The sequence below is a fragment of the Amblyraja radiata genome, chromosome 27 (assembly GCF_010909765.2).
Source record: "Amblyraja radiata isolate CabotCenter1 chromosome 27, sAmbRad1.1.pri, whole genome shotgun sequence".
Classification (NCBI taxonomy): domain Eukaryota; kingdom Metazoa; phylum Chordata; class Chondrichthyes; order Rajiformes; family Rajidae; genus Amblyraja; species Amblyraja radiata.
Genome location: NC_045982.1, coordinates 27,815,827 through 27,833,947, shown reverse-complemented (window position 1 = coordinate 27,833,947; position 18,121 = coordinate 27,815,827). Strand labels below are relative to the sequence as shown.

Below are 18,121 nucleotides of genomic sequence, written 5' to 3'. Positions count from 1 at the left end.
CGGCCCTTCGAGCCTGCACCGCCATTCAATATGATCATGGCTGATCATCCAACTCAGTATCCTGTACCTGCCCTCTCTCCATACCCTCTGATCCCTTTAGCCACAAGGGCCACATCTAACTCCCTCTTAAATATAGCCAATGAACTGGCCTCGACTACCCTCTGTGGCAGAGAGTTCCAGAGATTCACCACTCTCTGTATGAAAAAAGTTCTTCTCATCTCGGTTTTAAAGGATTTCCCCCTTATCCTTAAGGTGTGACCCCTTGTCCTGGACTTCCCCAACATCGGGAGCAATCTTCCTGCATCTAGCCTGTCCAACCCCTTAAGAATTTTATAAGTTTCTATAAGATCCCCTCTCAATCTCCTAAATTCTAGAGAGTATAAACCAAGTCTATCCAGTATTTCTTCATAAGACAGTCCTGACATCCCAGGAATCAGTCTGGTGAACCTTCTCTGCACTCCCTCTATGGCAATAATGTCCTTCCTCAGATTTGGAGACCAAAACTGTACGCAATACTCCAGGTGTGGTCTCACCAAGATCCTGTACAACTGCAGTAGAACCTCCCTGCTCCTATACTCAAATCCTTTTGCTATGAAAGCTAACATACCATTCGCTTTCTTCACTGCCTGCTGCACCTGCATGCCTACTTTCGATGACTGGTGTACCATGACACCCAGGTCTCTCTGCATCTCCCCTTTTCCTAGTCGGCCACCATTTAGATAATAGTCTGCTTTCCTGTTTTTGCCACCAAAATGGATAACCTCACATTTATCCACATTATACTGCATCTGCCAAACATTTGCCCACTCACCCAGCCTAACCAAGTCACCTTGCAGTCTCCTAGCATCCTCCTCACAGCTAACACTGCCCCCCAGCTTAGTGTCATCCGCAAACTTGGAGATATTGCCTTCAATTCCCTCATCCAGATCATTAATATATATTGTAAATAGCTGGGGCCCCAGCACTGAGCCTTGCGGTACCCCATTAGTCACTGCCTGCCATTGTGAAAAGGACCCGTTTACACCTACTCTTTGCTTCCTGTTTGCCAGTCAGTTCTCTATCCACATCAATACTGAACCCCCAATGCCGTGTGCTTTAAGTTTGTATACTAATCTCTTATGTGGGACCTTGTCGAAAGCCTTCTGGAAGTCCAGATACACCACATCAATTGGTTCTCCCCTATCCACGCTACTAGTTACATCCTCGAAAAATTCTATAAGATTCGTCAGACATGATTTACCTTTTGTAAATCCATGCTGACTTTGTCCAATGATTTCACCACTTTCCAAATGTGCTGCTATCCCATCTTTAATAACTGACTCTAGCAGTTTCCCCACTACCGATGTTAGACTAACTGGTCTGTAATTCCCCGTTTTCTCTCTCCCTCCCTTCTTACGTTTGCTACCCGCCAATCCTCAGGAACTACTCCAGAATCTAAAAAGTACTGACTGTTAGAGTTGAAATAAACCAAATCATGTTAAGGGCCTGTCCAACTTGCCGATTTTTATCGGCAACTGCCGGCATCATTGACTGACGATCCAGGTCACCGAAAAAGTCGTGGCATGATACGGCGTGATGCAGCGTGACGCGGCGTGATGCAGCGTGACGCGGCGTGACGACGTATTGACACGCGCTGTTTCCTCAAGTGTCGCAGCTGGATTTTGAAATGTTAAAAATCTTTCAGCGACCCTGATACGTCAGTCAATAACGCCGGCAGTCGCCAAAAAAATTGCCAAGTGGGACAGGCCCTTAAGAAACGAGGCTGTATTGCACTGGGCTTGTCTTGTGACAGCAGGGAGTGAGCGTTTCCTGCTCAACTCTGTCTAGAACCCATCTTGGGACCGTCCACTGGATAAAGTCTAGGTGAGCATTGAGAGATTCACACTGCCCAATGTTGACATTGGGAATTATATTGCATTTGACTACTTCTCCATATTTCTTGACAACATGGAGACAATTTCAGCCCATCAAGTCTATGCCACCCACGGAACAACCCTTATCACTGCTAATTTTCCCTGTAGACTATTCTCCGCACAAACCCCCTCAACTTTACTACTCACCAACACGTTCAGGGCAAGTTACAGCGGCCATGAACCCACCAGCCCAGAGATCATTGAAGAGACCACAGCTATGAGGAGGAAACCCATGCGGACATGGGGCGGTGTAAACTCCACGAAGAAAGCACTGGAGGTCAGGATCAAACCCAGGTCACAGGGCAGTGGCTCAATAGCTGTGCCAATCTGTTGCTGGCCTCAGTAACCGCTCAGCATAACATATGAAAACACTTCAAAAGGAGTAGCAGTCAGTCTGGTCAGGGCTGCAATGTTGCGCAGTAAAGCATACCTTGCACCATTGCCCCTGTTGCTTTTTTTTGGTTAAGTCGTGCATGGTATCACCTCTGCAGCAGATTTATTTACGTCTGGGGTGGCACAGTGGCGCAGCAGTAGAGCTGCTGCCTTACAGCGCCAGGGACACAAGTTCGATCCTGACCATGGGTGCTGTCTGCATGTAGTTTGAACGTTCTCCCTATGACCTGCGTGGGTTTTCTCCGGGTGCTCGGGTTTCCTCCCACAGTCCAAAGGCATACAGGAGTATGTTTGAAGGTTAATTGGCTTCTGTAAAATTGTAAATTGTCCCTATTGTGTAGTATAGTTTTAGTGCACGGAGTGATCGCTGGTCAGTCCGGACTCGGTGGGCCGAAGGGCCTGATTCCGCGCTGTATCTCTCGAGTCTAGTCTAGCAGCATGCCGCTGCAGTCATCTTTACCTGTATCACTGGTAAGGTCTATGGCGGCTTTAATGAGTTCTTGTGGCGTCTGCTCCCCACCAGCTCTGCAATGAAAATATTCCAAGTCACCGCATATACAACACTTTTTAACAAAACAAGTCATCAATGTACAAAACTAATATTCCCGTGTCAGGTCCTGTAACGGTACTGCCTAGAAATTCAACTGTATGACAGTCCTAACTCACCCATCTCACACTGCCCCAACATTGTCAGTTCTAGCCCACACACTAGGGTCGACTTACAGACCTATAAGTCTATGGTCGAGTTACAGGCCCATTAACCTATAAACCTGCACGTCTTTGGAGTGTGGGAGGAAACCAGAGCACCCGGGGAAAACACACTCAGTCATAGGGCGAACGTACAAACTCTATACAGACACCACCTGTAGTCAGGATCTATGGCGCATTGATCCAGAACTCTACTGCAGCTCTACCACTGCGCCATTGTAACTCCCCTTAGACAATAGACAATAGACAATAGATGGCCATTGTAGGCCATTCGCCCTTCGAACCAGCACCGCTGATCATCCACAATCAGTACCCCGTTCCTGCCTTCTCCCCATATCCCTTGAATCTGCTATCTTTAAGAGCTCTATCGAACTCTCTCTTGAAAGCATCCAGAGAATTGGCCTCCACTGCCTTCTGAGGCAGACAATTCCACAGATTCACAACTCTCTGGGTGAGAAAGTTTTTCCTCATCTCCGTTTTAAATGGCCTGCCCCTTATTCTTAAACTGTGGCCCTGGTTCTGGACTTCACCAACATTGGGAACATGTTTCCTGCCTCTAGCGTGTCCAATCACTTAATAATCTTACATGTTTCAATAATATACCCCTCTCATCCTTCTAAATTCCAGTGTGTACTTGGAATTGCTTTACTGGTATCTCTGATAAAATCTCTACACCATCTCAGTCAGTTCCCTTCCCTTCACCATGAGTGAATTCTCCACTAACACCTCAACTTTGGGAAGAGAATTGTGGGGTGTGGGATCCATTGGGAAGTGTGGAGGTGGAGGAGCAGTGGAGGGTAGAGCAGCTTTGTGTGATAGAGTCTGCCACGGATCATACAACTGGGTCAGGGTGGGGAGAAATAGACTCAATCGCATCTGCTCCTAACATCCACACGGGGAGAGATGTGAAATGAATACTCCTCATCTATTTGTACTGAGAAGATCGTGGAAGCTCGGGAATTGAGGAGTTGTGATGTCTTAGATCATATACACATTACCAAAGTGAGGTATTGGTGTTTTTAAAGCGTACTAAGGTGGATAAATCCCCAGGGCGCAACTAAGTACATCCCCAGTCCTTGTAAGAAGCTTGGGAAGAAATTGAGGAGGCCCTTGCTGCGATATTTGCGTCATTTTGAGCCACAGGTGAAGTACCGGAAGACTAGAGGGTGGCTTAGCAATACAGGCTGTGGTGCATCCCAATAGGATGCTTTCTATGGTTCACCTGTAGAAATCAGTAGGCATCACTGGAGAGATGCTGAAATTCATTAGCCCTTTGAGGAAGTGTGTTTTCTTGGCCATCGCATCAAAGTCCATCAGGAATAAACGTGTAAGGAAGGAAAATACACCCTCAGTGGGCTCAAGAAACATTCGCTATGTATTTAGGAAATGATTCAAGATTCAAGATTCAAGAGAGTTTATTGTCGTGTGTCCCAGATAGGACAATGAAATTCTTGCTTTGCTTCAGCACAACAGAATATAGTAGGCATAAATAAATACAGAACAGAACAGATCAGTGTGACCATATACCAATGAATATATATATAGACACACATAAATAAACAGATAAAGTGCAATGGGCTATTAATGATCAGAGTTTTATTTGAGTTGAGTTTAATAGCCTGATGGCTGTGGGGAAGTAGTTATTCCTGAACCTGGATGTTGCAGATTTCAGGCTCCTGTACCTTCTACCTAAAGGCAGCGGGGAGACTTGGAGAAATAAGGTTGCTCGGTGGAGCTGAGAACTTAGAGCAGGGTTGTAGACATTAAAAGTAAAACCTTCACTTATTGCCCCTCCCCCTCCCTCTCAAGGGCAGCTTATTGAGTAATTCTCCAACCAGAGATAGCATCTTTTTCACTGATTAAACTCACCACAAACCTCAGGAGCCCGGGCAGTAGCAGAGCTTGGAGGCCAGTGTTGCATCAAGCTTCATGGTTTTCTGAAACCAATGCTTGTGTTAGCATTTGGCTCAGATCCACCGAGATCAGAACAGGCCAGAAGAGACTCACCACAAACCACAGCTCAAACCACGAAGAGACCTTGCTGATACCCTCCCTAGAGACAAGGGAGCATTGACAGCAAAGCAAAAGGTGAACAAATCAATTCACAATCTGTCCCTTTTACAATAGGATTTGGACACCAGAGAGGTTAGAGCTTTCGCAATACAGCGTGGAAACGGGCCCTTTGGCCCACTGAATCCACGCCGAACAGCGATGCTCCTACACTAGCACCACCCTACAAACTAGGGCCATTTTTACAATGGTAGACAAAAATGCTGGCGAAACTCAGCGGGTGCAGCATCATCTATGGAGCGAAGGAAATAGGCAACGTTTCGGGCTGAAACTTTGCCTATTTCCTTCGCTCCATAGATGCTGCTGCACCCGCTGAGTTTCTCCAGCATTTTTGTCTACCTTTCCAGCATCTGCAGTTCCTTCTTAAACACCATTTTTACAATTTTAATTAAGCTAACTATCCTACAAATCTGAACGTCTATGGAATGTGGGAGGAAACCGGAGCACCCGGAGAAAACCCAAGCGGTCACAAGGAAAACGTACCAACTCCACACAGACAGCACCCATTGTTAGGATTGAACCCGGGCCCCTAGCGCTGTAAGGCAGCAACTCTACCGCTGCACCACTGTGCCGCCCTTGTTTCACACTGAGAAATACCGAGAATCAATGAGAAAAACATCAGTCAGATCTCAGGACTACTCGAGGGAAAATGAGAAGCCCCTTGATAGTAAATCCTAGTTATACATCTTCAGATGCAAGTCTAAGGCTGGGCCTAGCAGAGTGCATTTGGTCCCTCAATCCACCTGTGGTAAAAGGCTGTGGCAATCTGCAGGGGTCGGCAAAAATAGTCCTATTCTTTAAAGAGTTGTCCTTGACCATCTATAGTTGTCTGCCTATTGTTGGTCGGTTCATCATCCTCAGGAAGTCTACTTCTGAGGAGAGAAGTGATGCAGTTATTTTTTTTATTTTTTTTATTTGTTTATTTTATTAGAAGTGAATACAGTACAAAACAGTACAGTGGGACCTAATTTTAGGTGCCAACTATGTCATAACGTGATACATTCTATGTACAACCTCTAGTTTTATGTTTTTGAAAAGGAAGTAAAAAAAACAAAAAAAATAGAGAGAAGAAAAAGAGGAAAAATAGATAGTAGAAAATAGAAAAACGTGAAGTGTGTATATAAGAAAAGAAAAAATAGAAAGTAGAAATAGGAGAAAAAGACCATTAAAAAAGAAATTTTCAAATCTTTATTCGGAGATGTAAATCTATCCACGACCTGACCTGAAACCAGCAATCTTTACGGTACCGCTGCATCACATGATTCCAAAAAGTCGATGAAAGGGGACCAACTCCTTAAGAATTGGTCATATTTATCTATTAGGTGGAGTCTCATTTCTTCAAGGCGTGCTATGTCCATCATATTCCTAATCCACATTTTAACAGTTGGTATAGCTGTATTTTTCCAAAATTTTAGTATCAATTTCTTTCCAATTATTAACCCATAATTTAAAAAAACCTTTTGGTCTTTATTTAAATTGATATCTTCTACTATTATTCCAAATATAATCCATTCCGTATTAGGTTCTATTCTTGATTTGAAGAGCTTTGTAAATATATCAAATATATCGCTCCAAAATTTATTCAACTTTGTACATCCTACAAATGAATGTTATATTGGCGTTTTGAAACAAACATTTATCGCATCTGGGAGAGATGTTTGGGTAGAATTTATTCAACCTCGTTTTTGAATAATATAGTCTATGTAATAATTTTAATTGAATTAAATTATGTCTTGCATTAATAGAGCAATTATGTGTGTTCATCAGATACTTTTCCCATCTATCTTTCGGGATCTTTATCATTAGTTCATGTTCCCAATCTTCTCTTAGTGCCTCTGTTGAGGGTAATTCTCTATTTAATATACTATTATAAAAATATGATATTAGTTTTTGTGAATCAGCCTTAATATTCATTGCTTCTTCTAAAGGGTCTAAAAATATAGTTTGAAATCTATGTATATATTTCTTCATAAAGTCACATATCTGTATATATTTAAAATATTGATTATCATTCAGTTTACATTTTTATTTTAATTGTTGAAATGATAACAGTTTGCCCAATTCATACATATCTCCTACTTTCCTAATCCCCAGTCTATCCCATTGTTTGTATGTTTTGTCGATAAGAGATGGTTTGAATGCAGGATTGTTTAATATTGGGGTTAGTACTGATAGATTATTTAATTTCAAGGATAATTTTATTTGTTTCCAAATTCTTATTGTATTGTGAATAATTGGGTTCTTCTTATATATTATACTATTCAATTTTATCGGTGAGAACAAGATCGTTCCTATATCGTACGGGAAACACTCCTCTTTCTCCATTCTTATCCACTCCGACTGGTGAGTGGAACTATCCAACCAGTACATTATGTTCTTCATATCCACTGCCCAGTAGTAATACGTAAAGTTAGGTAATGATAAACCCTCAACTTCTTTAGGTTTACACAAATGCTTTCGTTGAATTCTGTGTGCTCTATAATCCCATATAAAATTAGTGATGTTAGAATCTAGTTTTTTGAAAAAATATTTTGGTATATATATTGGGATCGCTTGAAACAAATATATTAATTGTGGTAAGTAAGTCATTTTTATAGTGTTAATTCTACCTATCAATGAGAGCGGGAGCATTTTCCAAAATTTAATCATAACATTCAGTTTATTTAATAGTGGCTTAAAATTGGCGCTAAATAATGATTTGTGTCTTCTCGTAATTTGAATACCCAAATACTTGAATTTTTCTGTTGCATTTTTGAAAGGTAATTTTAATAAGTGTCTCGCATCCTGTGGTTTTAAAGACATAATTTCGCTTTTATTCCAATTTATTCTATATCCTGAAAAAGAACCGAATTCCTCAATTAGTGTTAATAAGGTGGGGATACTCGTTTGTGTATTAGTAATATATAAAAGAATATCATCAGCATATAATGAAATTTTATTCTTTGAGTCCTTAGTATTATATCCGTGAATATTCGGATGATTTCTAATCCTTTCAACCAGCGGTTCTATCATAAGGGCAAATAGCAATGGTTGATAAGGCACAACCCTGCCTATTACCCCTTGATAAATAAAATTTTGAAGATAACATAATATTAGTTAATATTCTTGCCGTAGGTTTATCATAAAGTAGTTTAACCCATCTAATAAAATTCTCTCCCATATTACATTTTTGGAGTACCTTATATAAATACTGCCATTCTACCTGGTCAAATGCCTTCTCTGCATCCAGCGTAACAACTGAAATATCTTCAATGTCCTCTTTGTGAGAGTACATTATATTGAAAAGCCTTCTCAAATTATTAAATGATTGTCTTTTGGGTATAAATCCCATTTGATCCCGTTTGATCTGGGTTTACCAATTTGTTAATATAATTATTCAGTCTTCTAGCTAGAATCTTTGCTAAGATTTTCTGATCCGTATTTAGTAGCGATATAGCTCTGTAAGAACCCGGTTCATCTAAATCTTTATCTTTTTTTGGTATAAGTGTTATTGTTGATTCTGCTAAGGTTTCTGGTAGTTTATTTGGGATGACAGATGGCACAATGGGCTAAGTGTTCGGCTGGCAACCGGAAGGTAGCCGGTTCGAATCCCGCTTGGAGTGCATACTGTCGTTGTGTCCTTGGGCAAGACACTTCACCCACCTTTGCCTGTGTGTGAATGTGTGTGAGTGATTGGTGGTGGTTGGAGGGACCGTAGGCGCAGATTGGCAGCCACGCTTCCATCAGTCTGCCCCAGGGCAGCTGTGGCTACAGAAGTAGCTTACCTCCACCGAGTGTGACTGAGGAGTGAATGAATAATGCGATGTAAAGCGCCTTGAGTATTAGAAAGGCGCTATATAAATCCCATCCATTATTATTATTATTATTATTTTCGGTATAAGCCTGTGTGTATAAATTGAGTAATCATGGTACAATTGACTCCTGAAATCGTTTATAAAATTCATTACTAAAACCATCTGGTCCTGGGGTCTTCCCATTTTTCAATTAGTTTATTATTTGTTTTATTTCTTCACTAGTAATCCGTGCTCCTAATTCCTCTTGTTCTAAACTATCCAATTTAGGGAGGTTGCAATTATCTAAAACATTTATAATTTTACTATCATCTGTATTTATTTTAGTTGTGTATAAATTATGATAAAATTGGGCAAACCTTTTATTAATATCTTTTGGTAGTGTTAGAAGCTCACCCTTATCAGATTTAATTTTAGTGGTAGTATTTTCCTTTTCTTGTTGCTTCAGTTGCCTCGCTAATAATTTATGTGGCTTATCCCCAAATTCGATGTGTGCTTGTTTTGTAATTTGGAATAGTCTTATTACTCTTGCCGATAATATTCTATTGAGATTATATTTCAATAAGGTTATCTTGTTATGTTTATTTATGGTTGGGTCAGTTGCATTGTCCAGTTCTAGTGATTTTATTTCCTGTTCTATCTGCTGAAGTTCTCTTTTATTTTCTTTATTTTGAAAACTTTGATAAGAGATTATAGCACCAAGAATGTATGCCTTAAAGGTTTCCCATAATAGCGATACCGAAATACTCGGCGTCTCATTTATCTCGAAAAAAAATGTTGTTTGTTCTTTTATATACTCATAACCCTGTGGGTTATTTAATATTTGTGCGTTGAATCTCCAAAAAGGTTTTATACCCGGCATTCCCTCGATTTTAAGTATAAAAGTCAGTGGTGAATGATCGGAAATAATACTATTATGGTATGATGGTTTAGTCGTATACGGGATTAATTTTGTATCCAATAAGAAATAGTCAATTCGTGAATAAGTTTTAGGAGCCGATGAGTAAAACGAATATTCCCTTCCACTTGGGTTTGCTATTCTCCAAACATCAGTTATGTTATTATTTTTTATATAAGTATTTAAAAATTCACAGGTCTTAGTTTTAACAAGACGCTTCCCTACCTTCATTGATTTATCTAAATATGGGTCTATAACACAATTAAAATCTCCCCCCATTATTATATTTTGATAATTATGCTCTGCAATTATATCTACTATTTTCTTTAAAAATTGGGGGTTATCAAAATTAGGCGCATAAATATTTATCATAGTTAATGGTGTATTATAAATTTCTCCCGTGACTATAACGTATCTTCCCTCTTTATCAGATATGGACTTCTTTAATTTAAAAGGTATACCTTTCCGAATTATAATGGCCGTGCCTCTTGCTTTAGAAGTGAATGCAGAGTAGTAGGTTTGACCTATCCAGTTTGCCCTTAATCTGATCTGAGTTTGTTGTTTCAAATGCATTTCTTGTAGGAAAGCAATATCCGTGTTTAATGATTTTAATTGTGCCAGAATTTTACCCCTCTTAATTGGCTCATTCGCATCTCTAATGTTCCAACTACAGAAAGTGAGACCTCCGGTGTTTATTCGACTTTTATCTTGCATTGGCTATTATTACCAGAATGTATGATTCATGTGATGCAGCCTGGTACCTCGAAATCCCGAGTCCAGGGTTGTCCTTCATAATTTCTGCACTAGTTTTACATCTCCTGGCACTAGTAAACATAATTAAGGGAAAGAGAAAAACATAAAATGAAGCGTTCACAAAGATTGTTAAATCATACAACTCATAATAGTGAATAAACAAAAAAAGTCAGTGTAAGTTATCAAAAAAGCGATATCTTACAAAAAGCCACCTGTGGTGGCTAAGATTAATTTTAAATTGACCTCCGTCGATGGAATTATGCACTGGGCTTTGCCCCCCTAGTAAAGTATCATCCAACGTTAGTCGGTTTCCTCCAGTTATAACCAAAATTATCATGTCAGGTCGATTAATAGCTAAAAAATTTTAAATAAAATAGAAGAAAAGCTCGAAGATTTAAAATAAAATAAGAGTTATTATGGGTTAAAGTACCTCGTCATTAATCACACTTTTCATTAGCCTGTATGTTAGTTAATTCATAATTAGTATTTAGAATATCTGTCTAACCTCCCCATCCTTCCTACTATATAGTTAGTCATGTTAGTATAATACATGAAACCTTTAGCGTTAATTAAGTTTATTGCGTATATATAGTTAATTAGTTAGTTAGTTATATGCTGTGTGTAAATAATAGATCATATAGTACTGAGACAAAGGGAGACCATCACGACTGTTTTAAATTCAAAAAAGAACAGTCTAATAATTATCAGGGCTGAAAAACTTGGCGCAGAGCCTGCGACCTTGATCATTCCATCTGTTGAGCTTCAGTTTTTCAGTTCAAGATGAAGTTAGGACTCTGTTATTGAAAAACACATTCTTGCCAGATAAGTCTGTCTGAAAACCATCTGAACAATTCTAGTGTCTTGTTTGAAACAAAAAAACAAGTTAAGCAGGCTTAATGTCTTATTATTCCGTTTTTCCTTGAATTTTATTTAAAATCTCCTGGGCATATTTGCAAGCTGAATCCGGATCCGTGAATGAACGTTGCTTAGCATTGTACGTAATTAACATTTTGGCAGGATAGATAACGCCGTAACGAACTTCAGAATGCCCTTGTAAAATACTGCTTGCACTTTTAAACTGGCGTCTTTTTGCCAGAATTTCCCGAGGGTAGTCTCTGTAAAATCTAACAATATTATCAGCAAATGTAAGCTTTTCTCCATAAAATATCTTCTTTAATAAATTTTCCAAAGTTGAAATGTCTAAGAACTTTACGATAATTTGACATGGTGGAGCATTCGCTCCTCTTTGGAAGCGACCAACACGATGAGCCACATCTATCTTTGGTTTTTCTGGCAATTTGAAAACATCTTTAAGTAAATTAGTGATAAAATCACACATTTGAGAGCCGTGCTCTGCCCCCTCTTTAACTCCTATTATTCTCAAATTCTGCCTCCTTGACCTGGCTTCCAAATCTTGACATTTCTCATTCAGTTTATTCGTCAGCTCCCAATTCGCGTCGTGTTGTTTTTTCAAACCTGTTATTTCCTGGCCCATCTGCTGCATTTCACCTTCCATCTCTTCCATTAATTTTTCCGCCTTTGTTAATTGCTTCAGCAGGGAGTCATGTTTATTGTTATAATCTCTCTGCATTCTTTCCAATTCCTTAGCAGTCCTTGACTCCAAATCTTTGAACTGCTGGTTCAGGGATACGTTAAGTTCCTTTAATTCTCCACAACTGTTGTCAATTTTCTTAGAGAGATTATCCTCCATCGTAGAAAAATTATTCTGCATTGTAGAATTCATTTTGGCAAATTGCTTCTGAAGATCTTTAGTAATGTCTTTAGTAATATTAGCTCTTACCGTTTCTTCCAAGCTTTTTATTTCTTTCTCCCTTTCTTTTAACTCTTTTGTTTCAGCTCTTGCTGCCATTTCGACTGTTGGTTGTTGAGACTACAGCTCCTCTTCCAAACTTTCAAAAGTGGATTCAGGAGTGGTTTCAAGCTCATCCAGAGCTTTTTGGAGCTGGAGACTGATTGTAGTCTTCTTGGGTCCTCTCTGACCTCTTCCCTTTTTCATCCGATATTTACCGGTAAAATCGTTTTAAATCCCGATTCCACCGGCACCGTCTGATGACGTCAGTACCCATGACGTTCAGCAATCCCGGTAAGAGTTTTTAAGTCGATCCTGGCATAGGAACCGACTTTAAACACGATTTGTCGGGAGCAGAGCTCTGTGCAGCTGTCTTCACTGCTTCATAGCAGCCACCGGAAGCAGTTATTGAGGTACCATGTAAGATTTGAAGTTGTCAGGTTTCGCCCCACATCCCACAGACGTCTGGGTTGATAAAGCTGCCACTCTGAGTTGCTCCACATGTACAGGAGGTGGTACAATCTGGCGGAGTTGACGGGAATGTGGGGAGAATAGTTTATAAGGCGTATTTGTAGGTGAATGGGTTTGCTCTATGGGCTAGCATTGACGATAGGCCAAACGGTCTCCTCCTAGGTCAAAAATAAGTATGGAGATCAACTTGGCCATTGGCAAGTATGAGATGTGTCACTGGAGCTGTGGGATGTGAGTGGTGTCAGGTCAGATGGAGTTATCAAACCGTAGTGCAGGTCTACAGCGGCAGAGAAATATGCTACATACTCAGGCTCCAGAACCATGAAAATAGAGATTGTCTTTGAGAACAGCACAGTGGCGCAACTTGTAGAGCTGCCTCACAATGCCGGAGACCTGGGTTCAACCCTGACCTCAGGTGCTGTCTATGTGGAGTTTGCACCTTCTCTCTGTGAACGTTGAGGGTTTTCCCCGGATGCTCAGGTTTCATCCCACATCCTAAAGACGTGCAGTTTTGTAGGTTAATTGATCTCTGTAAGTTGCCCCAAGAGTGCAGGGAGTGGATGAGAAAGTGGCATAACATAGAACTTGTGCAAACTGGTGATCGATGGTTGGAGTGGACTCAATGGGGCCGAAGGGGGTGTTTCCCTGCTGTATCTCTGATACTAAACCTCTGAACTGACACATTGACCAAGGAAACCAAAGACGATGGGTGGATGTTAATGTTAAACTGTTGGCATGCACAGCCGGGGATAAAGGCTTTGTCAGCTATCTATTACAGAGGGCAATATCAGTTTCCACCACTCGCAAAGTTAGATCTAACAATGCCCAGCTATCCACTATACTTAATTACTTCCAAGATATATTTCCATTATACAGATGACACTAATTTAACAGTGATAGAGCGAGAGAGAGAGAGCGAGAGCGAGAGGGAGAGCGAGAGCGAGAGCGAGAGAGAGGGGGAGAGTGAGAGGGAGAGAGAGAGTAGGGGAAGGATGAGGACCCACAACATTGTTTATATCAACGGGACGATGGTGGAGCGGGTCAATAACTGGGCGGGCATATATCAGAAGATCTTTCCTGGACCCAGCATACCGATGCAATTGTAAAGAAGGCACATCAGCGACTACTTCCTGAGAAGATTACGGAGATTCGGCATGTTGAAGAGGATTCTCCTAAACCTCTACAGGTGCATGGTAGAGAGCATACTGACTGCTTGCATCGTGGCCTGGTTCGGCAACTTGAACGTCCAGGAGCGAAAAAGACTACAAAAAGTTGTGACCACTGCCCAGTCCATCACTGGCTTTGACCTCCCCACCATCGAAGGGATCTAACATGGTCGCTGCCTCAGAAAGACAGCCAAAATCATCAAGGACCCACACCATCCTGGCCACACTCTTATCTCACCACTGCTATCACGAAAAAGGTACAGGAGCCTGAAGACTGTAACGTCCAGGTTCAGGAACAGCTTCTTCCCCACAGCCATCAGGCTATTAAACACAACGAATAAGCTATGAGCTCTGAACAGCAAAAGACTATATTATTATTTGTTATTTGCACTATATTTGTTATTTATTTAACTTTTTCTTTGGTGAGAGTCAAACATGGAGAGTGTCAAACATGTCCTTATGCTGTGACACTGTGACTGTTCCACTTACCTATTAATCTGGTTTGTTAACAGTGGCTTCACTTTGACTGGAGGTGGAACCTTTTTAGGAGGCATCAGAATGGGTTTGGCAGAAGACTCTGACCATTTGTTCTTGGGCTCTGTCTTCTCATCTGCAAGAAGATAGAGGTGGTGAATGAGCTGGTGAGAGAGGGGGTAGGGGTGGTGGGGAGAGAGAGAGAGAGGGAGTTTGGTCCATATCCTTCTAAACCTGTCCTATCCATGTAACTGTCTAAATGTTTCTTAAACGTTGCAATAGTACCTGCCTCAAGGGTCTGTCCCACTGAGGCGATTTTTTTGGCGACTGCCGGCGACTGTCATAGTCGTAGCAGGTTGCCAAAAAAGCAGCGACTGGACCCCCCCCCCACGACACTGTCTACGACAACCTACCACCTAGTAAACGTTAAGCTACGGCAAGCTACCGACAACCGGCGACTCAACCGTCACTACTTAGGACGTCCACCTACCACCACACCTACGACAACCTACGACCACACAGGTGACAACCTACGAAAACTGAAGTCAACCTATGCGTACCCGCGACATGCTACGACAAGCAACGACCCTGTCGGCTACAACTGAAGACAATTTAGTCGCCGGTACCTGTCGCTGGTTGACGTAGGTAGAGGGAGAGAGAGAGAAACAGACAATGTGAGAGAGATGTCAAAGCCCTTCTACATATTGCTTAGTTTCAAAATGTTCAGAAGTAGAGGGTAAAGAGAACAACATCAGTTCCAGTTGCAGAGAGATGGAGAAATGCTGGGGATTTTTGAAACATTTGAATTGATTTAATTTATTGTCATTGTCTTCAATTAAGAGACAACAAAATTATTTTTCCCTTAGTCATACAAATAATAAAAAAACACAAAAACACAGAACACAGTATTCCACAACACAAACATCCCCACAGCGGCACCAAAGGTCCCCACTGTGAAGGAAGGAACCAAAGTCCAGTCAATCTCCTCACTGATGTTCCCCAATGTACACCCATGGTCGGGGCCTCCCGAGCACCAACAGTCGCCGCTATTGTGCAGCGGCCCAACACTCCGGAGCTCCAAGCGGCGATCCCAGGTAAGGCCTCGCCCGCTCCGCTCCGCGATGTTTCCAGCACCTCGCCGCCACTGCTGAAGCTCTGGTCCGATCCGGCAGGAAAGGCTGCGCCAATCCAGTTAGTAGGCCGCGAGGAGAGGGGTGAGGGCGCGACTCAGATAACAGTCGCATCCTCGTCAGGAAGTGACTGAAGGACGGTTCCCCCTTACCATACCCTCTTCCCCCCACATAAAATACTGAAAAAAACACAAAAAAACACACTTTAAACATAACAAAAAAACAAAAGACAACCAGACTGCGGGCTGAGGCAGCTAGTAACAGCGCTAGTACATCTTGCTAGTTCACACTCAGACACAAGTTTGCCCACACACTGCCACATTTCGCTGGCTTCCTGTCTGACTCTTGGCTTTCTGGAAATTTGTCCTCCATTCTATACGCATTGGGAGACTTTCAGAGCAATATACAGCGTGGAAACAATCCCTTCGGTCCACCGAGTCCACACCAATCATCGATGACCCCAACACTAGTTCCACGGTTTCCCACTTTCGTAAAATTGCCGCTGCACAATAAGGGCAATTTCACAGAAGCCAAATAACCTACAAACCTGCACGTCATTGGAATGTGGGAGGAAACAGGAGCACCCGGAGGAAACCCACATGGTCACAGGGAGAGCATGCAAACTCCACACAGACAGCAACGGAGGTCATGATCAAACCCGGGTCTCTGGTGCTGTGAGGCGGCGGCTCTACTGTTGTGCCACTGTGCCACCGTGTTGTGATTCTGGGGCACGCCAATATTAGAAAGGAAGAGATGCTGAGTTCCACTGCCCACAATCTCCTGCCCAATGCTTGCTGCTATCTGGCCATGGTCCATTACACACTGCCCACTTCCTGCTGTCTCCAGACTTTGCCAATTGCCAATTGCCCTCTGCCCACTGCCCACTCTATCCCCTCCAATATCATGCTTCCAAATGGTCCTTCCATAAGCTGGGGTACTGTCCAAGCTACCTCTCCTCCATTGTGGACATTGGACTCTGTCAATGGAACTGATGTGTTATAATGCTGAGAACTATACTCTGCACTCTGTATATCCCATTTGCTCTATCTATTGTATTTGTTTGACGTGATTGTATTTATATAAGGCATATCTGATCTGTTTGGATAGCATGCACAACGTGAGAGGGGAAAGATGTAATAGGAACGGGTATATGGAACGAGCTGCCCGAGGAAGTTGTTGAGGCAGGTGCTCTAAAAGACCAAACATTTAAAAGACACATGGACAGGTACATGAATAGGAAGGGAGAAGGGCTAAACGCAAGCAAATGGGATTACTTTAGATGAAGCATCTTGGTTGACATGGATGAGTTGGGCCGAAGAGTCTGTTTCCAGACTAGATGACTCTGTGTCTCTACAACTCTACAATAATGCTTTTCACCGTACCTCAGTACGCGTGACAATAATAACCCTAAACCTGAACCATACTGACGCCCACCCCCGCTGCCCCTCTTACCATTTTACTGCATAAACACAGAGGACTATTTCTGTACCACTTGCCAATTGGGCTTAGGTACGGCAATACTCTACTGGACTGTTTGTCAGAAAATAATTTCACTACGCATTTGCACTGCGTTCGTGTGACCAGTGGCGGACTGGCCAGGGTGTCAGCTTGCCCGATGGCAAGTGGGCCCCTGATGAAGTGGGCCCCTGATGAAGTGGGCCCCCTATATCAAGTGGGCCCCTGATGAAGTGGGCCCCTGATGAAGTGGGCCCCCTATATCAAGTGGGCCCCTGATGAAGTGGGCCCCTGATGAAGTGGGCCCCCTATATCAAGTGGGCCCCTGATGAAGTGGGCCCCTGACAAAGGAAGTTCAGGGCAACATGAGACACTGTGTCAAATAAAGTTGCCTGAACAAATAGCAAATCAGAGTATTGGCAACAGTTTACGATTCGGCAAAACAAAAACCACGAGATTAATTGAGAAGACAAAAAATGAGAGAGTGAACTTATAAGGAACATAAAGGCGGACTGTAACAGCATTGCAAACATGTAAAAACAAAAGAACAAACAGGCCTCGTTTTGGTCAGACAGAAATTCTAATGAGGAACCAAGAAACAGCAGTAAATAAACAAATTCTTAGTTCTGCCTTAGATAACTTCCAAGAAACCAGGAGGCCATTGAAAAGGAGGAATTAAAAGGAATTAGCATTAGAAAACAAGTCATGTTGGAAAAATTAATGGGATTGGAAGGCAATGTCCCAGGGTTTGTGTAGGGAGGAACTGCAGATGCAGGTATAAACTGATGATAGACACAAAAAGCTGAGTTACTTTATGTTCACAACTAGCCTTTCTAGGCCTAAATGGAGAAATGTCTAAGAAATTAGGAGTTTCTCTGGTAAGGGAGAATATCAGAAAACTTATACTTGAAGAAGCCAAGAATGAAAAGGAAAAGTTTCGAAAATCTCTCAAGGGGCGGTTCGTGTTCATTAAAATGGATGCCACCACTCGTTACACTATTTTGCCATCAATGCTAGATTTGTTGATGAAAACAATAAAATCGTAACTCGGACTTTAGGAGTAAAGGGCTCCAAGGCACATCACAAGAG

General features: G+C 41.9%; 1 protein-coding gene across 2 annotated transcripts in view; it reads right to left on the bottom strand.

The window, feature by feature from the left end:
- The window catches only part of LOC116988589 (SH3 domain-containing kinase-binding protein 1-like), a 74,419-nt gene that overhangs the window by 19,026 nt on the left and 37,272 nt on the right, over window positions 1-18,121 (bottom strand). For both annotated transcript variants that reach the window (XM_033045455.1, XM_033045454.1), the window contains 2 exons: window positions 14,463-14,583; window positions 2,767-2,831 (listed from right to left, as the gene is read on the bottom strand). In XM_033045455.1, the coding sequence (XP_032901346.1) occupies window positions 2,767-2,831; window positions 14,463-14,583 (186 nt within the window). The remainder of the gene's footprint in view (window positions 1-2,766; window positions 2,832-14,462; window positions 14,584-18,121) is intronic.